This window comes from Quercus suber, unplaced genomic scaffold, assembly GCF_002906115.3.
Source record: "Quercus suber isolate HL8 unplaced genomic scaffold, Cork oak 2.0 scaffold_240, whole genome shotgun sequence".
Taxonomy (NCBI): domain Eukaryota; kingdom Viridiplantae; phylum Streptophyta; class Magnoliopsida; order Fagales; family Fagaceae; genus Quercus; species Quercus suber.
Genome location: NW_027069697.1, coordinates 897958 through 924408, shown reverse-complemented (window position 1 = coordinate 924408; position 26451 = coordinate 897958). Strand labels below are relative to the sequence as shown.

At 34.7% G+C, this 26451-nt stretch overlaps 2 protein-coding genes across 3 annotated transcripts in view; both read left to right on the top strand.

Moving 5' to 3' along the window:
• Positions 1-13864, top strand: part of LOC111986400 (protein PELOTA 1) — a 22626-nt gene extending 8762 nt beyond the window's left edge. Inside the window, exons 9-17 of one of the 2 annotated variants that reach the window (XM_065780596.1) lie at positions 958-1033; positions 1136-1168; positions 1302-1370; positions 1479-1585; positions 3159-3231; positions 3409-3447; positions 10328-10422; positions 13218-13324; positions 13425-13864. In XM_065780596.1, the coding sequence (XP_065636668.1) occupies positions 958-1033; positions 1136-1168; positions 1302-1370; positions 1479-1585; positions 3159-3231; positions 3409-3447; positions 10328-10422; positions 13218-13324; positions 13425-13498 (673 nt within the window). In that variant the 3' untranslated portion in view covers positions 13499-13864. The remainder of the gene's footprint in view (positions 1-957; positions 1034-1135; positions 1169-1301; positions 1371-1478; positions 1586-3158; positions 3232-3408; positions 3448-10327; positions 10423-13217; positions 13325-13424) is intronic. The other variant, XM_065780597.1, reaches the window with a different exon arrangement.
• Positions 13865-18445: 4581 nt separating this feature from the next.
• On the top strand, positions 18446-20707 carry LOC111986405 (uncharacterized). The gene is made up of 3 exons (XM_024018029.1): positions 18446-19009; positions 19129-19360; positions 20217-20707. Exons 1-3 carry the CDS (start codon positions 18446-18448, stop codon positions 20705-20707), a joined length of 1287 nt encoding a protein of 428 aa, XP_023873797.1.
• The last annotated feature ends 5744 nt before the right edge of the window (positions 20708-26451 follow it).

Sequence of the window (26451 nt, the reverse complement as noted above, 5' to 3'; positions counted from 1 at the left end):
TACAATTTAGAAAGGATTTCTTGTGTGGCAAAATTAGAGACGAGTTTAAGTTTCATCTAGGAAATCGGAGAATAGTTTGTAAACCACTTCAATGTGTCGGTTTAGGCATCTTTAATTTAGTCTTGTTTAATCAGACTTTGTTGGGGAAATGATTTTGGAGGTACTCATTTGAGAAAAAAGGCTTTATTGAGGAGGGTGGTGGACAATAAATATGGTGGCATGTCAGGGGTTGGTGTTCATGTGGTAAATTACAATTGTTGGTCTTATTATGAGAGGCATCACATTAGTGAATAGTTGTTGCATGTGTGGAGGGGATGGAGAGACTGGATCATTTGTTACTTCATTGTGCAGTGGCCTCTGACCTGTGGTATTATGTTTTCTCCATGACCGGGTTCCTTGGGTAATGTCTAAGAGGGTAGTTGAAGTACTTGGTGGATGGAAGAACTGCTGCGGTATACCAAGGAGGTCTTTTTGGAAAATGATCCTCCTGTGCTTAATGTGCCCAATTTGGAGAGGAATGCTTGGAATTTTGAGGTTGTAAGAAATCTGTTCATGTTCTGAAGCTTTTATTCCTCAACACTCTGTTTGAGTGGATAAATGCTTCTGGGTTGTTTTCTTTTACTTCTTTGCTTGATTTGATTGATCGATGTACTTCTAGCATTTAATTTGTTGTCCTTTCAAGCCCCCCCCCCCCCCTTTTTTTTAAATGAAATTTTACTTATAAAAAAGTAGATTTTATCGATTTCATTTCTTTAGATTGTAATTATTGAACATTGTACTTTTTTAGGTTATACGTCCTGTGTACAAGGGGTGTTCCTCTTACAAAAAAAATTGCATATCAATTATAAATAAAATGATGTTGCATGACATTCTGTTCATTCCATTATTTAGTGCTATTTTTTTGATGGTATCTTTACAATTATAACTAACTTATGTTGTGTGAATAATATTTAACAGTGTGACAATTACTCGTTCACGGATAGAAACTTCAATTCCTCGGAAACATGGACCTGCTATTGCTGGTTATGAGTCGGTATGGTTATTAAGTTATAGGAAATTGTTATCTCTTATTTCAAGGCCTTTATCTCCAATATTTCATTTCAGCAATCTGACTGAGAATCTTTCTGTCTTGCAGGCTCTGAATAAGTTCTTTGAGAATGTGTTACAGGTTAGTCCAATTTCTGTTGTGACACTTTTAGTGCCATTTCTGAATGTGTTTTTCAATTATAAATCTTAGTGGAGTGTTCAACAACTTCTAGTAAGTTTAATCAATATGTGGGTGTTTTATCAATATGTTTTAGGCTTTCTTGAAGCATGTTGATTTTGATGTTGTCCGCTGTGCTGTGATTGCAAGTCCTGGTTTCACAAAGGTCTGGTGTAGGTCTTATGATCTTTCCTTTTAAGTATAAATGACATATGTTTGGAGTATATAGGTTTACATTTTTTTCCCCTGATTGGTGCCTCCAAAAATGTTTCAGGATCAGTTTCATCGTCACTTATTGTTGGAGGCAGAAAGAAGACAGCTGAGACCTATTATCGAGAACAAGTCACGGATAGTTCTTGTGCATACAACATCAGGATACAAGTATGGTTGCTATCTTTTTTGCTTCTGGTGCTAAAAGTTTTTAGAGTAGTAAAGGAGATAATCTGTGATAGTAACTAACAGTAAGCTAATAGGCATCCAAAAAATATTGATTTGCACACGTGGATGTAGCTGTGGATGAAAGTCCCTTAATTGTTTGTTTTGTCAATATCTGTATCTCTGAGTAAAACTCAAATATCCTTTTCACATTTGTGCTCTGTATAAGGAATAACCTTGAGGTCAAGTTGTAAGACAGCTAGTCTTCTTGCATTGTAGATCTTTCCAGTTTTATTCTTGTCTTTGAATGATCTGTATAAGGAATAATCTTGAGGTCAAGTTGTAAGACAGCTAGTCTTCTTGCATTGTAGATCTTTTCAGTTTTATTCTTGTCTTTGTGTTGCTTTAGCCTATAAATTATAACATTGTAGGAATGGTTTTAACTCTTAACTGCATCTAGATAGACCCTTTAGCCCTCCATTTTCTCTTAGTTTTTTTTATCATCATTTGAACCTTTTACTCTTCATGATTGCATTTTCTCTCAGTTTATCTGCTATTGGTGTTACTTCTGACATCTCAGAATGCATTCACTAGTAAACTTGTTCCTTTTTTCCCCTCCTTCCCTGATTTCATTGGTCCATCTAAACGTCGCAACTTTATTTGTGCTCCTTTTGCCAATTTGTTGTTTGTGGAATGTGTAAAAATTATCAGGATTTTATACATCCTTATGGTTCCATATCCTTGTTTGAGAGTAGAACTGTGTTAGTTATAATCAATAAGGAGTTTATAGCCAACTGAATGTATAAAGTTTGGAAATTAAATATTTTGGGCTATAAAATTTTATCAAATTTCAATATTATCTGATATGGGTAATTGATGTGTCACTATGCATTGTGCTGTCTATTTAACACTTTTCTTGGGCAACTGAGGTAACTAGTGAGTGATATTAAATATCTGTCTTCATGTGTCTACAGTAAAAGGTTAGATCTATAGAGGAAAAGTTAGAACAATCAGGTTACATGCTAGAGAGAGAAGAATAGTGAACTTAGTTGAAAAATGCTATGACAAAATGTTACTTATCTAGAAAAACAAAAAGTATGTAAAGATTACATCTTTTCTATTATGTTCTGTCAATTTTTATACCTGTAAATTATCCGTTGTTTTGCATTATTTTAACATTGTTATGTAGCATTGTTATACCTGTCTCCATATGTCTACAGTAAAGGTTGGATCTATAGAGGAAAAGGTAGAACAATCATGTTACATGCTAGAGAAAGGGAATACTAGTTGAAAAATACTATGACAAAATGTTACTTATCTAGAAAAAAAAAAAAAAAAAAAAGTAAAGATCACTTCTTTTCTATTATGTTTTGTCAATTTTGCTACCTGTAAATTCTCCGTTGTTTTGCATTATTTTAAATTTTTAACGTTGTTATGTAGCTAGTACTTCCTGTGGTTTATGTCTTTCCTGGAAATTAGCATCCCGAGTTGATATTACTTCTTGCAAGAATGAATTTTATTATCATTGAATTTTTATTCAAATACAGATGTCACCTAATTTAAAAACGTTCTTGTGCAGGCATAGTTTGAGAGAGGTTTTGGATGCCCCTAATGTCATGAATATGATAAAAGATACTAAAGCAGCACAAGAGGTATGATGGAAAGCCCAAATTGGATAACATTTTTCACTTGGACCTTTACATGGAAAAGTTGTTATTTTGGTCTTAGGATTTGCTTTATTTCTAGTCTTATGTTTGTTTTAACATACTTTCTGTTTTTGGTTGTTTGACCGGGCAATAACAGCTTTAATTCTTTCCACTTTTCTTCAGATTCGAGCTCTCAAGGATTTTTTCGACATGCTTTCAAATGTCAGGTTCTATATTTGAGATGTTATCATTCTTAAGATTGGACAGTTTGTTTTGTCTTTTTATGATTTAGATGCCTAGTCACACACTACAGATAATTATTGCTGACCAAATTTAGCTTAACACATGATTGCTTGGGTTAAGACCACAATATGTAGGTTGTGCATGTTTGTAGGGCCTGCAATCTGATTGATGGTCATGGTATCCTGCAACTGGCAGTCATCACCTAACATAAAGTCATTGCGAGATTTTTGATGCATGATAGCTTTAAAACCTGAAGATTATGGGGCTATCTTTCTATGATGGCTGTGAAAATAAAGTAAAAGAGGACTGGGACAGATTGCTAATGAATGCTTGGATAGTAGAATTAAGAGTGGAATTCTAGGTGTGATTTTCAAGTTGGATATTGAGAAGGTTTATGATCATGTGAATTGGGATGCTTTGTTTTATCTCATGGAGACGATAGGTTTTGGAGAGAAGTGGAGGAGGTGAATGAAGTTTTGTGTTTCTACAGTCCGTTTTTCAGTTCTTGTTAATGGCTCTCCAGTGGGATTTTTTGGTAGTACTCGGGGTCTTCGCCAAGGGGACTCCTTGTCTCTTCTTTTCCTGTTGGTAATGGAAGTTTTGAGCAAGTTGTTGAAAAGAACAGAAGAGGGTGGCTTTATTAAGGGTTTTCAAGCAAATTCCCATTCACAAGGAGGTTTGTGTATTTCTCATCTTCTTTTTGCTGATGACACTATCCTTTTTTGTGATGCAACTAAGGAACAACTCCTATATATTCGGATGGTGATGATTTTCTTTGAGGCTATCACAGGCTTGAAAGTTAATATTGGTAAAAGTGAGATTATTCCAGTGGGGGTGGTAGGGAGTTTGACTACTCTGGCTAGTGTCTTAGGTTTCAATGTTGGCAGGTTGCCCATGACATACTTGGGTATGCCTCTTGGAGCTCATTTTAAGGATCCATCATTTTGGAATCCTATTATAGGAAAAATGGAGAAGAAGCTTTCTAGTTGGAAATGTTTATATTTGTTGAAAGGGGCAAGATTAACTTTATTGAAAAGTACGCTTTCAAGCCTACCCACCTATTTCTTATCCTTTTTTTCTATCCCTCAAGCTGTGGCCAATAGATTAGAAAGGATCCAAAGAAATTTTTTGTGGGGGAGTTCTGAGGAAGCTTTCAAATATCCACTTGTTGCCTGGAATAAGGTGTGCTAGCCAGTGAAGAATGGAGGTTTGGGGATTTGAAAGATTTGTTTGTTTAATCAAGCCCATGCTTGGAAAATGGTTATGGCGGTTTGGAAGTGAAACCAAACATTTATGGCGTTAGGTTATTGCTACCAAGTATGGAGTGTCTAGTGGAGGTTGGTGCACTAGAGTTAGTAGAGGTGCTCAGGGATGTGGAATGTGGAGGAATATTAGGAAAGGTGTTGAGAGTTTCTTTGGTCATGTATTGTCTGTGGCGGGAAAGGGTCTTCGTATTCGATTCTAGTATGATCTTTGGTGTGGTCATATGCCCTTAAAGGATCTTTACCCTAATCTTTTCTCTCGTGCTACGGGAAAAGAAGCTTCGATTTCTAAGTTGATTACTATTTCATCAGATGGTGGTAGTAGAAGTTGGAATATTCAATTCCACAGGGCTCTTGAGGATTGGGAAGAGGAGAGAGTGTTTGCTTTTTACGAGCATGTTTATTCCAAAATGCCTAGGGGTGAGGGGATTGATAGTTTGTTTTGGAAGTTAACCCCGAATGGTGTTTTTGATGTGCTCTCTTTCTATAATTCCTTATCTACTCCTCCTACCTTTTCAGTGGCGACGCCACGTTGGGTTCAGGGTGTTCCTGGGAACACCCTGACCCAAATTTTTTTATTTATTTTATATTTAATAATTTAAATTTTTTTATTTATTTACCCATAAAAAAAATATAGGAACACCCTTAAGTAAAATCAGGAACACCCTCAAAGGTTTTATGCCAAACAAATTTTGAACTAAAATCTTAAAAAAAAAAAAAAAAATTGTAACAAAGATTTGAAAAAAAAAAAAAAAAAGATATCCTTGGGCATGGACAATTCTTTTTTTTTTTTTTTGATAGGTAATAAGAGTAATATTAATCATGATGAAAAAAACAAAGAAAGAAAATACATGGTGTTCATGATGGTGAACACAAGAAAAAACAACAAACAACATCAAAGAAAAAATAACTCAAGGGACAATTCTAAGAGTAGAAAGAAACTCTATGATAGAAGAACAATTCAAAGAACCTTAGCACCTAGACCAACTGAAAAGAGTTTGCTGGTATAAAGCTTATAATTGAACCGGTGATTTCTCAGTAGCCTCAAAAGAGTGCCGATTTCTTTCTGTCCAAACAATCCACATCAAAACCAGGAACCATATTCTAGATGCTTGAATTAAATTTCCCCAACCAGCGGCTCCAACAAAACATTAAACTTTCCACAAAACCTAGGATGACCCATTGGATCCCAAAGACTTGAAGCATATGCACCCACAATGAGTGAGCTATAGGACAATGAAGGAGGATATGATCAATAGATTCCTCATTATAGTAGCAAATACAACACCGATTCACCAAAGAGAGATCCCTAAGCATGAGAGACCCCTAGGAAAAAAGAATGTTGCGTTTGGTAAGGATTTCAAAGTTGCTTTTTGTTAAAAGCTGTGTTTTCATTTGTGAAGAAAAAGCACAAATCAGGAAAGCAGCAAATAGCACCATTGCACAAAAGCGCTGAAGCGCTTTTCAGTTTACCGTTGGAGGTTGCGCATATTTCCCAAATTGCCCACTAGTTATTCTTAAAAACCCAATTTTATCCCTTTGCTTATAACACAATTTTACATGGTGAAAGTGAGCAACACAAATCAAGGATTGTGGCAACAGCCCCAGAGAACCAGAGCAGATCACAAATTCACAAACAAGCTTGATCAACGGTGTAGCACCAAGTTCCTCTCCTCTGTGAAAATTGATAAACTGAGGAGGTGAATGAAACAAACGATGAAGAAGATTTGAAGATGACAAGGGAGAAACAAGAACTTGAGGGCTCTAGCAGCACGGCAAGGGAAAAGATTCGAAAAAAAAAAAAAAAAAATATATATATATATATTTTATATTAAAATAATATCAATTTTTATCACAATATTTTCACAATACTTTAACAATAAATCTTAAGTGGTAGGTTATTATTAGCTAATATTGGTGAGAAAAAAATAATTTTTTTAGAAAGAGAAAAAAATAATTTTAATAATACGTTCAAATTAAAATCAATATCAATTATCACAATATTTTCACAATACTTTCACAATAAATTTTAAGTGGTAGGTTATTATTAGCTAATATTGGTGAGAAAAAAATAATTTTTTTAGAAAGAGAAAAAAATAATTGTAATAGTATGTTCAAATTAAAATCAGTATCAATTTATCACAAGTAGTTGATTTAAGTATGAAATAAACTCATTTATATATACATTATCCTTTTTGGTAATTTACCACTCAAACTGCCACTTTTATAAGTGCTAGCCAAACACTTAGCTTTTTTAAAAAGAACTTTTTGACAGTTTTTACCAAACACTCAACTTTTATAAAAAACCCAATTTCATACCGCAATTTTTAAAAACTCCACTTTTTCAAAAAGCCTAGTTTCAAAAAGCTAAACCAAACTCACCCAAATACATTATAAAAGACAAACAATTTTGAATTTCAGCAAATTTGTTTTGGTTTTAAGAACAATTTTTTTTTTTTTTTAGCACAAACTTCATGCCGGCCAAATCTTGAATTTCGGCCGATATTTACCAAAATGTCCCGAAACACCTGAAATAGATCGAAATAACCCGAAATTTTTTCAAAGTAGAATAGAGTAGGCTACTGTTCCAGTTTGTCCAGGAATACCCTGGACAAAATTCCTGGAGTCGCCACTGTACCTTTCCTTTTCATTGGAAGTGTATTTGGAGCATTACGGTACCTAGAAGAGTGTCTTTCTTTTTATGGACTGCAACTTGGGATAGTATTCTCAATATTGACAACCTTGTAAAAAGGAACCTGTCTTTTGTTAATTGGTGTTGCTTGTGCCATTGCGATGAAGAAATAGTGGATCATCTTTTAATTCATTGTAAGTTCGCACATGTCTTATCGAGTGAAGTGTTTTTGATGTTTGGTTTGCAGTGGGTGATGCCAAGGACGGTTGTTTCTCTTCTTTTTGCATGGGGGAATTTTTTGGGGTTACACTATTCTTCGGTTTGGAATATGGTGCCAGCCTGTTTGATGTGGTTGATTTGCAAGGAACGTAATACTTGCATTTTTGAGGATGTTGAGAAATTTGCTGATTTTTTGAAGTCTTTGTTAGTTGGGACTTTGTTTGGGTGGTCTCGTATTTGGGGTTTCACACAATGTATTTCTGTTTCTAATTTCGTGCAATCTATTTTTGTTTATGTTTGATTTGTTTGTATTTGTTCCTAGTACTCTATTCATCATTGTGAACATGTACTTTTTTAAATGAAAATATCTATTACCTATCCACAAAAAAAAAAAAGAAAAAAAGAAAAAAAAGAAAAAAGAAAAAGAAAAAGAAAAGAGAGAGAGAGAGAGAGAGGACTGGGACAGAGAAACGATGGGTTTAGGTGGATAAGTGATGCAACCATGGAACTAAGTTTTAAATGCTCAATAGGGAAGCGTTGACCCATAAGCACCTTTCTTATTGACTTGCTTACTATATATGTACATTTATCCCAAGTGACTTGCAGCTACCGTCTTAAACATGATCCAGCTACTTGCTACTTGACACTTTGTACCTAATTCAAATAAAAAATCATTGATTACATCGTAATAGCAAAACAAATAAAAATAATTCTTATAAATAGTACTCTCTTGATAAAGTCCTAAAGATAGGCCATTGGAAACAACTAAGGGTCTGTTTGTTTTAGCTTAAAATGTGTGTCCCGAGTGGCCTTGGTATTGCTTGGGCATTGAATTAGCTTTGACATGCTTGGACAAGTCTATAAAGGCTGCTTCTATCCTCCGTCATCTAGTAACCTATGTCTTATATGGATTAGTTGATTTGCTCTGCAAAAGCTTTGTTCAAAATCTTGGATTTTGGAATGGTGATATAGGAAAGGAAGTAAATACTAGTCAGGTGCTTTGTCACAAGATCTTATGGAGCTCTTTCCCCTGGTCTATTGGTATGTGCTGCATAATTTCCCCCTGGTCTATTGGTTCATGCCAAAGAATTGAAGAAACAACTGGTTGCTTCATAACTCATTTTATGGTTTCCTGTCTTTCCCCTACTGTTTTTACTCCTCTTTCTTCAGGTGGCTTGGGGATAAGGAAAGTAAGACTTTTTAATGAAACTTTGCTTGGGAAGTGGCTATGGAGATTTGGGCTTGAAAGGGATGCCCTTTGGAGGCAAGTGATAGAGGTCAAATATGGATGTAGATGGGGTGGCTGGTGCTCCAGCCCAGTTTCTGCTCCTTATGGTGTTGGTTTGTGGAAAAATATTAGTCGGGGATGACTTTCTTTTACTTGTTATATTCTATATGATATTGGTGATGGGTCGAGGGTTAAGTTTTGGCAAGACTGTTGTTGTGGGTAGACACCTCCTGCTGTTAGCTATCTTGAATTGTTTAGATTTTGCAGAGATAGGGAGGTGCTGAGCTTATGAAGTTCACTAATGGGGTCCTTTTTTGGGATGTAAGTTTCTTTAGGGGTTTTCATGTTTAGGAATTAGAGGCTGTGTCGAGTTTCATGGATACCATATATGGCTCTTTAGAAAGGGGGTTTGGGGAGGATAAGATGAATTGGAAACTAGATAAAAAATAAGGGGTTCATGGTTAAGGGGCTCTCATGATTATTGTTTTTCCTAGAAAAGCATTTGGAAGCAGAAGATCCCTTTTCGAGTGACTTTCTTTGTTTGGGCTGTTGCTTTGGGAAAATGCTTTACAATTGACAATTTAAGAAAAAGGAAGATTTGGATATTGGATTGGTGTTATATGTGCAAGTGTAATGATGAATTGGTTGACCATCTTTTCCTTCATTGTCCGGTTGCTATGGATTTGTGGTCTACGGTTTTGGGTTTATTTGGAATAAGTTGGGTTATGCCACAATCAGTTGTGGGGCTCTTAGCTTGCTGGCAAGGCTGGTTTGGTCGTCATCAAAATGGGCATATATGAATAATTATTCCCCATTGTTTAACGTGTGTCTTTGGAAGGAAAGAAATAGTAGGTGTTTTGAAAATAATGAGAGATCCATACCAGACCTTAAGTTGTTTTTCTTTAGAACTTTATCGGATTGGTTGCCTGCTTTGCAAAATCAATCATTCTCTTCTCTTCTTGTTTTTCTTGACTCTTGTAATTTTTGTACTTGATTTGTTGACCGTAGTACACTCCCTGTGTACTAGGGTGTCCCTTTTTTTGATATCAATAAAACTTTTTACTTATCAAAAAAATGAGTCACCAAACCCATGTGATGATATTTTTGTTTGGAGGTTCTCGTGTGAGGAGTTGACTGTTGTGCCCATGTGCTTTTCTGGTGACTTTCAAGGTGATTTTGTTTTGTAAAATTTCAGGAATTTAGTAGAAAAGAAATATTATTTTAGCTGGTTTTGTGGGTGTTCTTGACTTATATTGGTTCTTGTCGTAGGAAGTCTGTAGTTTTTGTTTATAAATCCTTTTTGGGTTGTTTATTATAATTCATTCATGTTGAATGCTATCCTCTGAAAGTCATTGTTGGGCTAGATCTCTGTTTGCTCCTACTATCAAGTTTCCTCTGAAAATATCTAGGTTTTATTATTATTATAGATTTTATTTGGAAGTACCATTACTTAACTATATATTTATCTACTTAAGCAATTTTGACTGTTTTAAGTAACTGAAGTTTAGTACTATGCAGGATCCTTCTCGTGCTTGCTATGGACCAAAGCACGTTGAGGTTGCCCAAGAACGATTGGCTATCCAAACACTTCTCCTTACAGATGAACTTTTCAGGTTAGCATTATAAATTTTGGACTTCAGCAGGATATGCTAAAAACCATAGTATATTGGTATTTTGATTGGAAAATCTTCTTTTACTTGGATGTGTCACCCATGTTTGCTGCACTCAACCCAGTTATATTCTGCTGCATGTTCCATCCATTTATGCATATTACCTCTGGTGGTGTGAAGGTTTATGTGTAGTATACATTCACAAATAAAAGAACACAGTGCAGTATTTTTCCTTGCTGAAGTACACAAGCTGAGAAACATATTTTATTATTTTAAGTATTCAAAACGTGGTTTTTTGTTTCATGGTCATATTAAGTCCCAGGCTTGGTCTTTTAGGTAATTGTTTAATCCACGTATCAGTCAATGCTGCACTCATACATAAATTTTAAAGTCAATCTTCTGTATTTTTATTATTTTTTTGGTCTGAAGAAAGTAATGTCCTTTTAATTTCTGTTTTTATTTTCCTCTGAAGTTGCTGACTGAGTATAAGAAACAACTATTTTTTGTTGATAATTATTTCCAATCATGTGGATCTATTCTGTCAAATGCTGTTAGTTAGAAAGATACAATGAATTTTTATTGTGAGGTGTAGATTGCGAACTTTATTTTAGCAGAGTACACATCTCAGTTGGTTTAAAGAGGAGAATGCTCCAGTAGATAGGAAGTATACTTGGACAACTTCTGAAAAATTATATTGAAATTTCAAAAGATCAATAAATTCTACAAATGAGGTGGAATGACACTGTCTAAGGCTGTCAGAATTCTACAAATTCTGTTGATTGCAATCGTCTTTAGTTGGTTGACACTTTTTGTCTATCAATCATAAAAAGGCTGAATGGTTAGAAAGACCATTTGAAGAAGAGGATTTGAGGCAATAATTCATATGGATGGTGATAAAGCTACAGGCCCAGATTGCTTTTCTATTGTGTTCTTCCACACTTGCTGAGCTGTTCTCAACTAAGATATCCAGGGAAAAAGCCTTGATGCTTCTTTCATTCCTCATATTCCCGAGAAAGCAGGGTTTGTGGTTATTAACTATTTTAGGCATGTTAATCTTTCTTTGTGGGATTCGCTAAATAAGTGCAAAAGTGTTGACCAATAGATTGAAGATGGTTTTGGGAAGCTTATATTCAAGGTAGACAGATTTTAGATTCTATTTTTATTGCCAAGGAATGTGTGGATAATAGATTAAAATTAATGAGGAAATTACTGGAATTAACAAAGATGAGTTGGAGCTTCAAGTTATTAATTGTATATGCTTTCCGCCTTTGTTTGGGGCTTTGAGCAGAATGACATGGTGTCGGAGGTATCAAAGCTCAATGGGTCTCCTGTTGACGTTTTGGGTTGATAGATACCACTTGAAAATGGCTGGCAGCAACTATTTCGACATTAGGAAAACATGGTGACGACTAGAATCCACGGGAAGGACATTAAACAATGCTGCCGACACTGGAGCTGAAGAAAATTACCAATAGCTACTAGAAAACACCCCTAATCCCGTTAAAAACCACCGACTATCATGAATAACAACAAACAACAACTTTTGGCAGTTGCGATGCCAGATATGCAATTCCACTTCTGAACCATGACAACAACAGTGGCAGTGAAGTCTAATCTTTGTCCACCCTAACCACTAACAGATTCCACTAACTGTGCCAACCCCTATACTTGATGAGAACAATGTTTAAAAAAAATGGTATGAAATTTCAGATGAGAAGTAAGGAAGGAACATACTCAAAGAATGAATGTATTGAAAGACTGAATCAGATGTAATGCTCTGATAGGATGTTAGAGAAGCATTTCATAAAAGTATTCAATAAGAAAGATTCAAAGAAATAGGAGGTTCTCCCTGCCCTCAGCCAATTCATTAGGTTTATTTAGAGAATTGGTTACAATATTTTTTGATAGGTAATATAACTTCATTGAAAAAAGAAATTGATACAGGGAACCATAGCCCAAAGGTAGTGTACTATGGAGCCAGCAAAATCAGGAAAAAAAACTAAAGAGAGTACAACTATTTAAACAAATCAGCCAAAGAATTAAAATAAAAAACACTTGAAGCATTTGTCCACTCTAGCAACGTCTAGAGGAAAAGCAGACGTTATGTAGAATATTTCAATGGTGTCAGCTGGTCGGGACACCACATCACCTAAATATTCTAGACTCTTCTTGTAGGGTATGACCTGTACAGCACAAGGGTACAACCCATACAATAACAATGTAAAAGACAATGTATTAAATTATTTTCTCTTTAAAAGTTGGATTTTATAAAGAGGACCATAAAAAAAAGGAAAGAGGGAGTATATATAGAGTTCTCTTAAAAAGATGGAGGAGCATCTAAACATAAACAAAAAAAGGGATGGAGGGAGTATATACGGAAGCATAGCATGTTGCAGTTAGTGGTTCTGAAACGTATTCATGTGAACTTGATTTATAATCTGTTAATTACACATGCAATTTTGCAATTACAACTTCTAGTACATTGATACAGATCTCTCTCTCTCTCTCTCTCTCTCTCTCTCTTTACCTATTTGGTCATGAGTTACTTGTCTCCTTCACTGGTTACTTAACACCATCTTTTTTTGCTTTCTTTACACATGCAATCTTGCTTACTTTACCTAAGTCCATCATGTTTTCTTTACTTAACTCATGAGTTACAGATTGATCTGTCTTTCTTGACTTGTTTATTTTGGCATGCACTATGAAAATTTCATATTGTAGCATTAAAAATTTGTGTAACTTTGATGAGTTTCAATACTAAAAGGCCAGTAGTGTCAATAACAAGAATTTCTGTGTAGGAATTCTGATGTAGCAACAAGGAAAAAATATGCCAATTTGGTTGATTCAGTGAAGGATTCAGGGGGCACTGTTCATATTTTTTCATCTTTGCATGTCTCAGGAGAACGTGAGTATTATTTTGTTATACCTTGATTGAACTGTGGGGTTGGGTGGGGTTATGCAAATTTCTTCCCTGTGACGGTTTATTTGAATATCATTCTGAACAGAACTGGCGACGATAACTGGCATTGCAGCAATCCTTCGCTTCCCACTGCCCGACCTTGAAGACATAGAGATGTGATTGGAACATTTTGTGGGTCAGAAATCCGTAATTTGTTCTCTGTCCAATGGCACCGACATGATGTATATTACAATTTTTTTTTTCTTTTGGATTTTTGTCATGTAATAGAACAATAAACTGCAATATGTGCTTGGAGGTTCGAGGATGTCTCTTCTTGTGGGTAGATAGATTGGTTAATTATACATTCGGGATTGTATTATAGAACAAGCAATGCTCACTTGATTTCCCCACTTCCAACCTTTTAAAGATATTATTGTATTGATAGTGGCACTGCCTGTATATGGTCTATTAGAGACTGTTGTCAGTTGATGACCTCCTTATTGTAACATATTTCTTTTACTTCAGTGAATAAATATACTTTTTATAGTCCAAGCTTTATCATCATTATTTTTTGGTGGTTGTGGAATTCTTGGTGTAATTCTCGAACTTGTATTTCTCTTTGAGAAATTGTAACCGGGAATACTATTATTTCTAATGATAATCTTTGTGGCATTAGGATTTCCTTACAAATTAAGGGTTCTACAAAAGAACTTCATCCTCCTGGTGTCACTGCATGTCAACTAATTTGTGGCAATAAATCTATTTTTTCACTACCCTTTTCACAATATGTGGTATCTTGTGATTAGTACAATATAAAAGTGGTATGTATATATATATATATATTTCTTGGATTTGTTTATGTTAGGTTGTGGAAGTAAGTAGCTTTATTGGAGTTAATTCTATTGTAAAATTGTTTGAATTATCTTTTCTTTTCTTGCAATTTGGTTCTGATGTGAATCGAAAGTTATTGATTTTGGACAACTTCATAGGCAAAATAATGGAATTGCTAAATCTGGTTTTCGGAACTTGTGGCAATAATGCGGGTATTGAATTAGAATTGAAAGAATTTGTAATATTTAGTGCCGGTTATATGAATTTTATTAATTTTATTAAGTAGCCACATGTCAAAATTTTAAAAGGAAAACGTAAGGTGCTATATCTAAATTTCGCCCTTATCTAAATATTCTTTTTTATTCAGTATTTACCTTTTTTTATTATTTATTTACTCTCTCTCTCTCTCTCTTCCTCCTACAAGCAACCACCACCTATAACCAAACTCCTAACCCAACAACCACCGCCGCTCACATCGTAGCAAACCCACTGGACACCATGAACCCACATCAGTCACTACAACCACAATAGCCACCACCATGCCACCCACTGAAACCCATTAAAAAAAACCACCAAACAACCACAACAACACACTGCCACCCCTACATATCCCATAACCACCCACCAGACCCTCAAACCAAAACCAAAACCAAAACCAATTCCACCAAAAAAAAAAAAAAAAAAAAAAAAAACAAACAAACAAACAAACCAAAACCCCACAAATCCTAGCACCACCCCCATGTATTCCAGCAAACCCATTTTAAAAAAACCATCAATGGAGCAACAACAGAGCCACACACACAGCACCTAAACCCAAAAGAACCATCATCAAATAACCAAGAGAAAAACACACACACACACACAGAGTAGCCAAACCCCAAACCTAGAAGAACCATTATCAAATAACCAAGAGAAAAAAAACACACACGCAACACCCAAGTACACAAATTCAATACTCACAACAGAAAGCCCACGCCGATCTCCTCCATAACTAGAAAAGCCCATACCAATCTCCTACACAACTAGAAAACCCACACCAATCTCAACACCACAAGCCACACTCTACACCAATCTCCATGCAAAACGACCCATGATCCAACTCTAATGCCAAGGTCTAAACGAGAGAGAGAGAGAGAGAGAGAGAGAGAGAGAGAGAGAGAAATTATTGAAGGAGAGAAAATCAGTGAAGTGAGAAGGATAAGAGGGAGAGTGAGAGATGGAGAGCTAGAGAGAAAGAGAGAGGAGAGAGAATTAGAGGCTGTTTGGATTGGCAAAAAACTGAGTGATATCACTCAGTTTTCATAACTCATAGTCCAAAACTTGTGGGTCCTACAAATGAAAGAGTGTTTGGCTTGGTTTTTTGACATTTGTTTCCATCACTCAAAACTCAAAATTTTGAGTTTGGTTGATGGAAACAGGAAACAAAATTTTGGTGTTTTCAAAAGTTGAAAACTAAGTTTAAGTGGCAATAGTGGTAAATAGAGTGACTTCGTGGGCCCATTATTAGTGTATTGTTAAATCAGAGTCAGTCTTTCAATATTATCATTGCAAATACTCATTTCATTTCATTTCAACCCCAAAATTTTCAGCAACACTTTCCCTCTTTCTCACTTCCCTCTCCCTGCCTCCTCTCACATTTAATCTACTTCATCTCCAGCAGCATTTAAGAATCGAAACCGAAGCACTGAACCATCTGTGAGATGAACACTCCGTGATCAAAGACAAAATACCAAGGTGTGTCAGAATCTTCACCGGCGAGTTAGAGCTCTGTCATCGTTGTCCATACCAAGCCCTTTTATTTTCATGACCTTCTCCCAGGTGCAAATATATATCTCTCTCCCTCTCCATTTTCCAAGTCCATTGTCTGATTTGGCTAGTTTTAATTTCTATTTTTAAAATTTTTGCTGGTATTATACTTTGGATGTGAAAATGGGTTTTTCTTCATGGACTGATGTTGACGACCCTTTTTGTTTATACTAGTAATTACTTGCTCTATTTGAAAATTGAAGGAAAATAAACTTAAATCAGTCAAACTTATATATCTGTCCTTACATATCCTTTGTTTGATTTTGTAGAAATGAAAAATTAACTAAATTTTTTTCTATTTTCCTCTTTCAATTGACTAAAGTGGACCCTTTTAACTTCTAATGTAAAGGCTTAAGCTTTATTTTCCCTATCTTTTCTCAAAAATCAAACAGGTTCCTACCGTAGGTATTCACTTCACTATCTTTAAATCTTTCTTTTTTGTTTGTTATTTTATTGATTAGCAAGCCGCCACTGCAAATGCCATTAGCAATGCAAGCATCAACTGCTCTGGTAGCTCTTGCCCTTGCCAGTCCATTTAAAACAAAGTCCACATGCATTTAGTGCTTTGCTTTTTCCATTGCATCAACTGCTCTGCTTATACACTTGCTTTGGGTGTTCGGAGAAGGAGATGTAAAGCTGTGGGTTTGGATATATGTTAGTTTGTGTGCTCCATACAATTTTATAAAAAACAAATTGTGTGCTTATGCTGTAGTTTGTGTGCTTCTGCTGTATTGAGACATGTTAGAAAAAAAAAAATGCTAAAATGAGTTAATTAATTGCTTTACATTACTGATAACATAGATTCCATGTAATTAATCTATGTCAGTGTGGTTCTTATATATATATTTGTCCAAAGATGAAAGACTTCATATAATTCCTTTTATAAACATATGATACTATTTGGCATATAATTCATTTTATAAGCATATACGTTGTACAAACTTAAATTATCACCAAGTATTATCCAATAATGTATAATATTAATATTCATTTTTTAAGAATATGATACTGTTTGGCAGATTGTTAAGGCTTCGTGATCACATGATCAGCCCTCTACCCCTGCCTAATAAATAAGATGTCCAACTCTTTTATGTCAATAATTTTCCATGATATAATTACTTTATACAATCAACCCCCCCCCCCCCCTTTTTAGCTTGAAGTCTCAACTAAAGATGAGATGATTTACACCTCACCCTTTTATTCCACAGTATACTAGTAAAGGATCCAAATGGCCCATTCATAAAACTTTATATATATATATATATTAACATATGCAATTGTGTTGGGATATTTGAATTAGATGGTACATGAAACTCAGGATGCTGACGACAAAATGTGGCCTCCCAACATTGAACACATTTTTATTGACATTATGGTGGATGAACAACTGAAGGGGAATATGAAACATGGTATCTTTAAGGCTATAACTTGGCAATCAATTACGAAAACCCTAAATGAGTAAACTAGGAAGAGTTTCCTCCCTAGGTAAGTGATCTAGAAGCATAATAGGCTCAGGCAAAAACAGAGAAAGTGGGGCTAGCTTTTGAGGCATATCGGGTTGGGGTGGGATGAGACAACCCAAATGGTTATTGCTTCTGAGGAGGTGTGGGCGTACGTTGTTGTGATATGTTATATTTACTACCCTAATTCTTTGCATATTTGTTTGTAATTTTATATTTCGTATTAGCAGGATTTCGATGTACATATTGTCCTAACTATGACAAGCTGAGGCAACTGTTTGCCCTTAATACTGTAACTGGTGCCCTTCAAATTTCCTCAAATACACCAGCCTCATGTAGTGATGAAGAGCGTGCCCTGGAGGAAGGGCTTGCCAATGAGGCTCGTCATACCCAGTTAGGTAATGATGATTGCTACAATCCTAACATGGAGGGCATATCCCAAGACGGTCCCCTTGTTACCGAGCAAACCTAACATGCAGACAAACATCCCATTGAAGAGCTTACTGGCAAGGGGAAGACAATTTCCAAGAAAGGAGATAGAGCTAGTGAAATGACCATAGTTCTTCAAGAGTACATTGCATTGGCAAGGGAAATGTTTTCCAACAAAAAAGGGAGGTCTACTAGTAGCTCCAGCCATGTTGCACAATTTGCCGATGGTGGCAATCCTTGCTCCCTTGGGAGAGCTTTTGAAGTGCTGAATACGTATGTACACAATCTACTTGATGCAATTTACATTAGTATATGTGTTTGGTAATTGCCATTATGTACTTGGTGTTTTTTTTTATAGCATTATATATTTTTTAAATAATTTTTGTTATTTAGCTCATATTACTTACTTTATAAGAAGAGTTGTGCTAACGTTATTGTAATATCTTTAGTACTTTATATTAATGTGTCAGTTTACATATTGCAATATTTTTGGTATTGATGCTTTGGTTTTTGCAGGGTATAGGGTATAATGGCCTCGCCTAGTGATCCTTTCTGGTAGTATGATTTTGATGACGCTTACTTTAACTCCAACGATGATGACATGGACATTGGTGGCTGTGGTGATGACATAGATATCAATGACTGTGATGATGACATGGATATTGGTGTAGAGACAGATTCAGACTATAACAGCAAGGAGGAAGAGCTTTGGTTTGTATTTCCACTAGTTGGTAAGATGGTGGCATATTTCCAGTGGCATTACGACAAGTGCCCAATGCATACTAGTATTTTGAGTGGAAAAGATTATATGGCTAAAGTGAGAGATGACAATCCTTCCAATTATCGTGACATGTTCCGCATTACATTAGATTTGTTCTATCACTTGGTTGATGAACTGAAACATCATGGGTACTTGAAGGAAGGAAATGGGCGTGTTGACGTGCAAAAATCAATGGCCATATTCTTGTACATTGTCCGTCATAATACTTGGATGCAACCTGTGGCAGATAGAGTTCAGCATTCCATTGAAACAGTGGACCGCAAGTTCCATAGGGTGTTGCAAGTTGTCCACACATATGAGCAACATTTAATCAAGCCCAATCCGAATGTGGTAGGCCTTCCAGAGCATCTGCAAGGAAACAACAAGTACTACCCTTGGTTTGAGGTAAATAATTTCATAATATAAATTCTTCCAAAATGGTTGTTCACACATATTACTATATAGTACTCCTTCGTTCACATATAGAGATGTTGTGTACAACTAATTGGCACTCTTCAATGTAGAAAAGTATAGGAGCTATTGACGAAACACATATTAGTGCTTGGCCTCCAGCGGAAAGAGTCCATTCTCACAGGAGTCACAAGAGTACTGTTACAACCAATGTTACGTGCACATGTAACCATGATATGCGGTTTACGTATGTCCATTTTGGTTGGGAGGGAAGAGCCAACGACTCAAGGCTATTTGAAGAAGCTATTAAAGACCCGAAGCATGGATTCCCATGGCCACCAGAAGGTATGCGTCTTTAACTTAAATTCTGCCTCATATAATCCCATGACTTAAACTCAAACAACTAGAATAAATTAAATTATTATCTTTCAATTTAATATTTATTGCAATATTACATTTACTGTACAACTCCTATGTATTACAATATTAAATTCTGCCTCATATGTATTGCAATATTAAATTTTCACTACTACAAGCAAGCAACGACTATAAAAATCCTAGTGAATTTAAGAGATTATGTGTTCAAAATATCTGGTTTTATTATGATTAGCTATCAGTGTTTTGTATTTAGACCTAAAAGTTTATAGCATATATCTACTTCTATTCTTAGTTATACTTTGTAAGTGTGGGTTTATTGTCTTCTGCAATTATAAAACTGATATGTGATTGTGAATCATAAGTACAAGAGTTTTATACAGCCAGAACTATTAATGGTATTTTATTGGTGATTGAATGATTTTTTTTTTCCTGAACTGAAGATACAAAAAGGTCTCCCCCTTGAATCTTGATGGTATCATTTGGTGATTGGTAGATTGTTAGCTTGAATTATTGTCTTTTGATTGATACTATATTCTGTAGTCATGCGTATTAGATTTCTTAGAAATGCTGTGCAATAGAAAATAGACATGTTTTGAGTAAAACCTATGTTTGGAAAAGGGCCTAAGAACTGTTGGGTTTTTTTTTTGTGCATGTTAAAAAGGGCCCAACAATTTTCTGAGTATATGTTGTGCATAATCTAGTGTTTTACTTTGAGAGTACTTAATTGAAGATGCAATTAGTGTGTTTGGAACCTAGTTAATTAATAGTTCTTAGAAATTTTTTGTAGATTATTAATATTGATTGAGATATGCTATTTTTGTAGGTTCTTACTACTTGGTTGATTCGGGATACCACATTGGTGCATCGTTTCTTCCACCACACAAGATCACCCGATGTGATGCCCAAGAATTCAAGAGCAATAGGCAACCGACATTGGGGAAAGAGTTGTTTAACTATAGGCACTCTTCATTGCGCATGGTAATTAAGAGGTGTTTTGGAGTCCTAAAGGCTCACTTTTCCATATTGAGTTGCATGGTGAACTATAAGCAATATCGTCAATGTTTGGTTGTTTCTGTGTGTTGTGCGTTACACAATTTTATACGCATCAATAATAAAAAAGATGTATTGTTTAACACATGGGAGAACCTTGATCTTGATAGAGATGATGTACAAACTAGAAACAATGGGAATTCTCCTGAGTCGAGTGTAAGTGCTGAAGGGAGGCATGTGAGGGAGATGTCTGATGTAGCAAAGAGAGCAATGAGTGAGTTTAGGGATGATATGACTGACCGCATGTGGGAGGAGTATGTGTGACGTCAAGGTTAATGGTGGGCACATATAAGGATTCATTGCTTTTTGTTGGGACTTTGGTATAAAGTTATTACCTCCACCTATGACATTTAGGCATTGTGACTGGAAGTCACTTAGCATGATACATGATGCATTCTTTTGGATGTGATTAATTGTGGACATGCTTACATGTAATGGCTTGAAGTTAATAACCTATTGACATTTTTGATGTAATTCATTTTGGCAATGTAAAAATAGGTGTATGTAATACCTATAGGTAATGTAAGTGCAGGTTGACATGCTTATATGCAATTGTATGTAATACCTTTTTGCAATGAAGTATTTATCAACGACTATATAAATGTGTATGTGATATGCTTACAGGTGGACATGCTCATATTCTTTTGATATTGTGATATTATGTATGTGATATGCTGATATTATGGATTTGATATGCCACCCTCTTTTTTCAAGAAGATTGGAAGACATTGTACATCAAAATGTCATCCACTAGTAGAATGCCTTTATGTAGTCATTGCATCCTTCCTATTCTAACAAGCTCCATAGTTTTAGAGTTAATATTAATACTCATTCTCCTCCAGTCATTCATCCAAGAAAAACAAAATATATTCCCCTCAAAAGTTAGTTTTAGGGGTCTATATTGGTGAATTGCAACTAATATAATTACAATTAAAATGCCAAAAGCAACCACAAACTCCCATATATTCTTTAGTAGTCCTTGCCACATGTTTTGGGACGCCATTTGTGTACCAAATGCCCATAGTTTACAAGTCCATTTTGAATAAAGTTGAACACTCTCAACATATAATAGAAATACAACGTCATACATATCATAAATTTTTATACTTACAATACAAAAGAAAACATTAAGTTGTACAATTACAATACAAACAATCTCCAATATAATAATACAAGTTTGTATTATTATGCACATACGCAACTCATTATGGCAAACACCTTTATCTCATTTCAACTTCCTCAAATTTAGTGGAGAACAAACGCAATGCCCCAAACATCGCCCATGCTATTACTAGAGCTCTCTTAAACTTCTCTGCTTTCTCTTCAGCAATCTTGCGTGCAACCTTGGCTCTTTCAACCCTTTGTTTTGCAACTTGTTCCTGTTCCAATGCTGCTTCTTCCATAGCACGAGCTTGCGTCAACTCTTCATTAGCAACTTCCAGCTCAAACTCCAACCACCTAAATTTTCCTATAACAATAAGTGTTGTTGCTGTGCCACGCATATAGGTGTTGGTGTCCAACCATATGAAAAACTTACATGCATGGTCATCATCCTGTACATTAAAATAGAGCACGTAGATAGCAATACAACGAATTGGTGACTTATTGTACAAATGTAAATTTTGCTATAACTGGATATGGTACTCATTGATGACCAATAGTGATAGCCATAAAACCTCCTACCAAAAATATAAAGTTTTAGGGATGTCTTAACTCTTAAGGGCACAATTGTCAAGGTCACACATATTCTCACAAGTACTAGAGTAAAATTACTTGTGTTCAACGTAGGTGGGAACCTGCCCCTATACTTGTCGCCAAAACAAGAATATTTAAGACTTCTTAGAAGTGCAATATCAAGCTAGCTGCATAACAGCTTCAATCTGAGTATAGATGCTCTTTAATGAAACTTTTTTCATATTATATATAAAATAATACACCCATAGCTTCATACACACACATATATGTAGGGTATAAGATAACAGATGATCATCAGATTATTAAATTTACTCTTCAGCTTAATCAAGTTTCACTTGTGCACATAAAGTGCTACAAGTTTCATTTATTGGAATGCTTGGACATCATAAAGAAATTCTAGAACAAAGACCTATTACAGTCTAATGCCGTTTTAAGCAGGTCCAAGTTTGGAAATATCCATGTAAGTAATGTGGAGGTGGTCATAAAATTATTTCATGTAGAGCAGATTTAACAAGAACAGTCTGAGACTGTATACTTATTTTTGTTACCTATTCCACACACATATTATTATTTCCCAAATGCATATTTTGATAAAACTATGTTAAATTATGCAAAATAATTCTTTGTTCTTGCTAATTTTATTAATCATATCAATGAAGCATACTGAGGAATTATTTGACAACTTTGCTTATAATTCTATTGATCAATGCAGGTGTATGCATCACTTGAAAGCATAGAGTAGATGCTTCAAAAGAAACATACAAGCATGGAGGAAAGGAAATATAACATAATTCAGCTCTGCTTTCAAACTCAGTACTCATCATATATAACACAGGTTTTTGTACACTTTAATGATGATCAAATTATAAAGATGCAAGGAACCCAGAGCTTACAACTAAAAATTGATGGATGAACACAACTCGTTAAATATTATAGAAGTTTGAACAATGACCAACCCCCATTTAAGAGTGAAGAATGTATATATTAATAGGCATACACCCAGACTCAAACAACCAACATACCCATCCGAATTTATTTAACCCAAATAGCATACATAACATTGAACCTAAACCCAACAAAATCCATTGATAGCTTGATTCATATTGTTGTGGGGAATGGGGTTAAACAATATAGACCCAAATCTCCTAATATTTTCAAAGGCAAATTAGAGTAAATCCATTCCTTAGGTTTATTCAAAATCAAATCCAAACAGAGCAAAAAAGACGGAGCCAAAGCCACATTAGGAAATTACCTTTTACAGTGGTTTTTGGGTTGATCTAAATAGGCGACGATCTGAGTTCAGATGATGAAGAAAACCAAATCCAAACAAGCGACGATCTGAGTTCAGATAAAGGAGAGTCGTGAAATGGGTTTCTGGGAAGGGAGGCGTTAAATGGGTGTTGAAGAAGGGAAAATGAAATAGAAATTTAAAGAAGGTTAAAGAATATGAGAACCTTTGGACTGGTTTTGCGAGTGCATCGAAGTGGGAGGTGAAAGGTTTGCTTTTGGCTTATGGGCAACTCTGTTTTTCAGGGTTGTGTGACAAGAGAATATGAAAAAAGGGAGGAGAAAATGGACGCGAGTAGCAACAATAAACTCACTGTGTAGTGTCAATGAGGTGGGCTCCACCATTTTTTGGCAAAAAGTGGACATTTCAGTTGAGTTATGTGACTGGGTTTAGTAGCCAAACAAAATTTTTTGAGTTTTTAAGTGATAGTGGGATTTGAGTTATGAGTTATGGGTTTTGAGTTTGAGTTATGAGTTATGAGTACTGAGTTATGAAAACTGAGTCATGTCCAAACCAAACTGGCCCTAAAAACCCAAGAAAAGAGAGAGAGGAAATTAATTTAACACAGTAAGTTGTATTAGTAGAACTTTACTATAGCAAGATTGTAAAAGATTTAGGAAATAGAAACCCAGATAATGCTTGGTTTTTGTGAGTTAGGGTTGTAAAATAGGATTTCTAGAGTTTTACAGTTTTGGATACTAATGCTATTATAAGAGAAAAGTAGGATGTTAAGACGTCTAATTCTAAACACTAAATCATAATTGTATCATCTTTGCTAGCAAAGCTTAATAATTAACCAAATTAGAGATACTGATCAATAATTTAATATTGTAAAGTTTCAGGACAAAAGTAGATTTGTATAATTCAAGTAAGCGAGTCTCTAAAAGAATGTCCTCAAGTACTCAAAGTATGAAAGGGTCATTAGTGGGTACAAAATGACATGAATAGATGGGAATAAATTTTAATATCTGCTAGTAATAGGCCTGTGCATTTAAAAAAATGTTTTTTTTTTATATAAAAAAAAAATTAGCATTATTATTATTGTGATGCATGGAAACTCATAAGTATTGTTATTTTAAATATTGGGTAGAAGTAACAATTTAACAAAAATATAATCATAATCAAGGAAAAATAATTATTGTTTTTGCTTCCAATCATTGCTAATCAATAGACATAATTAGTAAAAGAAATGAACAAAAATTTATTTATGTTACTTGAGTGAATGATATTACATAAAACGTCCACAAAAATCTTATCAATATATTAACACTATTTATATAACACTTGAAAGATTATTATATAAAATTTGAGACAATATTTTTTCTACATTAAAAACTCTTTTTACTATAATATATATATATATATATATTTTTAAAAAAAAAAAAAAAAATATAAACTACTTTTAGGACAGCTGCTTGCTATCCTCTAGCATATCAACAAGGTTGTTTTGACAAGTAATTGCTTGGCAATTACTTTATCACGCTATTGCCACATCCCACATGTTATATTTATGCACTACATGCATAGGCCATACAAATACAACTAGCAACCCAAGTACTCTTCTCAACACTCAACCTTGATCAATGTACACCAAGTGGAGGGCTTGGCATGTGTGAGAGAATCGATCAGCCCCCATCGATTTCAATAAGGGCCTCCAAAACGGGTTGCCTGGTGTGGGTACATCCTATGCATGGGCTCGAGAGTAGGCTATAAGTCTCTTGAGCCAGGCAATAAGGAGTCCCCATTTGGATTAACTTGTACACGTGGGACAAACCTATATTTTTAATCATTTTTTATAACATTAATGTTGGAACAACTTGTTAAGATTGTTCCTCAAAAAAAATTTTTTTTTAAGATTGTAATTTTTATTAGAAAAATGTGGCAAATTATTATTGGAATAATATATAACATTTTCAAAAATCCATAACTACCATGTCTTTTGTTATACGCCCATCACACATATAAATGACATAATTGTGGCAAAAATTGTCAAAAAGTTTTTATATCAAAATTTATTGTACTAGTGTCGCTTGTAAAAAAAAATAAAAACAATAATTACATTTAGAAAAAAAAAAAATTGGTTCCAAAACAATTTGAAACTATCTTTTTTCAACCTATTGTAGTGATGGCAATTGAAGTGATGATCCATGTGTTGATGAGTTGTGTGATTTATTTAAATTATACACATTAATAGTTGTATGATATTGTAGGGGAAAAAATTTGGCTCGAAACATGTTTGGAGCATTGGACTCCAACCACTAATAAGAAGATTAAATGACATGTGTTCTTGTCATGTACACTCACTTAACTCAACTAATCAAATAAGTTATGCGTAATATGACAAACACACGTCATCTTTTTATTAATGGCTAGAGCCCTAGAAACATGTTTGGATCCAAAAACTGTCATAACCTATTGTAGTGATGGCAATTGAAGTGATGATCCATGTGTTGATGAGTTGTGTGATTTATTTAAATTATACACATTAATAGTTGTATGATATTGTAGGGGAAAAAATTTGGCTCGAAACATGTTTGGAGCATTGGACTCCAACCACTAATAAGAAGATTAAATGACATGTGTTCTTGTCATGTACACTCATTTAACTCAGCTAATCAAATAAGTTATGTGTAATATGACAGACACACGTAATCTTTTTATTAATGGCTAGAGCCCTAGAAACATGTTTGGATCCAAAAACTGTCAAATAACAAAGCATTTACATCAACTTGTGCAAAAATTCTGTCTTTTTTATCATAAAAACCTATTTTTTCTATTTACTTTCCAAAACACATGGCATCAAAGTATCAATTTTACATTATATTTAATTAAAAAATATTTTTTTTAATTATCCCTCTTTCTTCGCAAATAACAACTGCCATCAACTCTTTTTTTTCATTCTAAAAAAATAGATAAAAAAATAATATTATATACAATTCCTTATAGCAATTATATGCAAGCAATTATAGCAATTCCATTTTTTTTCTAACGCGATACTTTTTCTATGCAAGCAATGCTGTGACTA